Here is a 2,778-nt window from a genome sequence, read left to right on the forward strand (position 1 = left end):
GACGACCCGAGGTTTGAATACTCGGTTAACAATTTTTAAGGGGTTTGTTACTTGTGACACCCAAAACGTTTGTATGAAAGGGCTTTTGAAGGTTTAGAAACTATACTTGCAACGAGGATTTATTCGCAAATTTCTAGACCACGCAAAAGTTACTCTCATCACCGAGCGAACGCGTACGACGAAGAATGCGATCGAAAACACGAACGTGAATGGCAAACAAACGGCGACGGAAGCGGGGCCGAGCAGACAAAGATGACAGACTCCGAGGTCGAGGAAGCAACCGTGATCGGTGACAGCAAACAGGGGTTGAAGATTTAGAGCACGAGGGACGCTAGATGACGGATGGCGAATTGTGAGTGCGACGGACGGCGGCAGTATGACACTCCTTGTGGCGGTGGTGTAGGCTTATAGTGCTAGGGTTTTTTGGTTGGGTTTGGGTGATTTCTCTGACTGAAAGAAAGAAACGGAGAAAGGGAGAAAGAAACGAATGAGCTTCCCTTTTTTTGTGTAAACCGGCCTGGTTCCGGTTCGATCCGACCGGTCGGCTTTTGTGTGGTTCAACGATTTTTTGCCGGTTTTTTAATTACCAGTTTTATATGCCTGCTCGGTCTGTTAGTGTTATTAGTTTGCGATTAAACCGATCCGATCGACCGGTCCGTTCCAGTTTCGAGGTTTATTGTTGAGAACAAAAACCGCTATTAATTAAGCATCAACACATTTCGCGTTCAATAGTGAGGTTGCAATTTTTCATCTTTTTATTGCAACATCAGCCAACCAAGATTTTTTGGTTTTATCAATTGCTTCAAAATTTTAAGATTTTTAAAATGGATAAACTCTATCAGTCTCATTAACTGCTACTATATATTCAGCATTTTTTGCTTTTGTTTTGTCATGTCTATACTTACCTCTTCTTTAATTATGAGATATTGAGATTAGCGCTATATTTTATAAAATATGAAGATATTGTGTCATGAGTCATGAGACTTGCATATATTAGAGTTTAGTGTACATTTTCATAAATAAAATGTTTCTGATATCATTCAAACTCAAAAAGGTGAAGTGTCATTATTAATTACCCTGTGATTTTAGTACCCTTCATAGATGCAAAAGGCTAACTCTGATTTGTCTGTGTCGCTGTCCAAGTTGGTTCAGAACTTCAGATGACAACCATCAAACCATGTTTGTTTGCTTCTCAACGCATGCATGTGCATGGACACGCACATGGAAAGTGAAAAGGGATAATTAAACCAATAATCTTTGAACTTAGAAGAAGCTACTCCATTTCATTTCATTTCAAGACCCCACAAACTCTCTCAAGTCAAAGAGGCCCTTTTAGGCACAATAGTGTGTACATGATTTTCCCTGAAGAATTTCAAAAACTTCTATATTTTTTTACCTATCCTACTTTCACCCTGCTATTATACACATGCAAAATTAGATCACTGCAGAAAGATAGATAGAAAGATGCAAAATTACAAAATAGGAGGGAAAATAAACATATTTAGCATAACAAGAAAAAAGCAATTCTCAATTTTGATCAAGTATCAACCCCTTTCTAAATGTCATCTTCACATGAAGTCCTTCTTGCTTTGTTGTCCCTATCCCAATATGCAGGCCTCTATTTGTCAAGAGATAGCTTCCCACTGAATGATTCAAGTGACTCCTCTAACAGAGGACCCTTGTAATGGTGCTGCCTCTGCAGCGGCTCCGACCAGAGTCGGCCACTCCGGTTTCCCACATCATAACTTGGAGTTGAAATGTAACTTGTGTCCATGACCATGTCGCCGTCCAGTATACGAAGAACCTTGAATAAACAAGCAGAAATAATTTTAAAAATAGTTAGGCGGGGAACATGGTCAAATTCAAAAAACATGATCTAAACATACAGCATTAGCTTTTCCTATTGATTTTAACTTAAAACAGAGTTTGATCAAATTATAATAAATATGTGATTGAGAATTCTTCAAAGCAATTTTTTCCAACAAAAAATAAGTTCAAGAACTTGTTTACCTGTGACATGCGTGGTCTAGAATGAGGATCTCGCCGTATGCATAATGATGCAGCATGCAACATGCAATATACCTCATTTTCTAAGTATTGGTTCCCCAGCCTTGGATCAATCAGTTCCTCAATGGCATATTCTTCCAACAGAGGTCGTGCCTGTTAAATATCAAGACATTTACTCAAATTTCGACAAGACTTGGCATGAACAACCAAAAACATAAAAGGGGATTAATATAGGATTTCTGATTGTTAATTATAGACATAGCCATACTTTAACTCTTAGGCAATGTTTGGTTGGGGATAAAATAAAGGGTGAAAATTTTCACAGAATGGTTCGAGTAAAAATTACAAATATAACTTACCCACTCAGTAAGACACTGCTGTCCCTTAGGCCGCGTGAGATCCACAGCTTTTCTCCCTGTAACAAGCTCCACCAATACCACCCCAAATGAATAAACATCAGCTTTCTCAGTTATTTGGCCGCTTTGAGCATATTCAGGAGCCAAATACCTACACAATAACGACATATCTTAATTGTGAGTTCATATTTCTCAGACAAGTTTTGATTATGAAAACCATTCAGGACAAACACAAATACATACCGGAATGTTCCAATTACTCGGATTTCCACACCCGTGTCTCCATCAGGTTGCCACCTCGCCAATCCAAAATCACCAACCTTGAAATCACAATATAATGCTGTTAGAAAAATTAGGCATGTATGTAATCCAACTCAAATTCAGCATACACCAGAGTTTAGAATGTAATCTATAC

General features: G+C 38.6%; 1 protein-coding gene across 1 annotated transcript; it reads right to left on the bottom strand.

Annotated features, from left to right (window-relative positions):
* On the bottom strand, positions 1,257-2,505 carry LOC107621969 (inactive protein kinase SELMODRAFT_444075-like). Its single transcript, XM_016323920.2, has 3 exons — positions 2,367-2,505; positions 2,011-2,160; positions 1,257-1,804 (listed from the first exon to the last, which is right to left on the bottom strand). The coding sequence occupies exons 2-3, from the start codon at positions 2,071-2,073 to the stop codon at positions 1,619-1,621; spliced, it is 249 nt and encodes an 82-aa protein (XP_016179406.1). The 5' UTR covers positions 2,074-2,160; positions 2,367-2,505; the 3' UTR covers positions 1,257-1,618.

This window comes from Arachis ipaensis, chromosome B10 (genome assembly GCF_000816755.2).
Source record: "Arachis ipaensis cultivar K30076 chromosome B10, Araip1.1, whole genome shotgun sequence".
Lineage (NCBI taxonomy): Eukaryota > Viridiplantae > Streptophyta > Magnoliopsida > Fabales > Fabaceae > Arachis > Arachis ipaensis.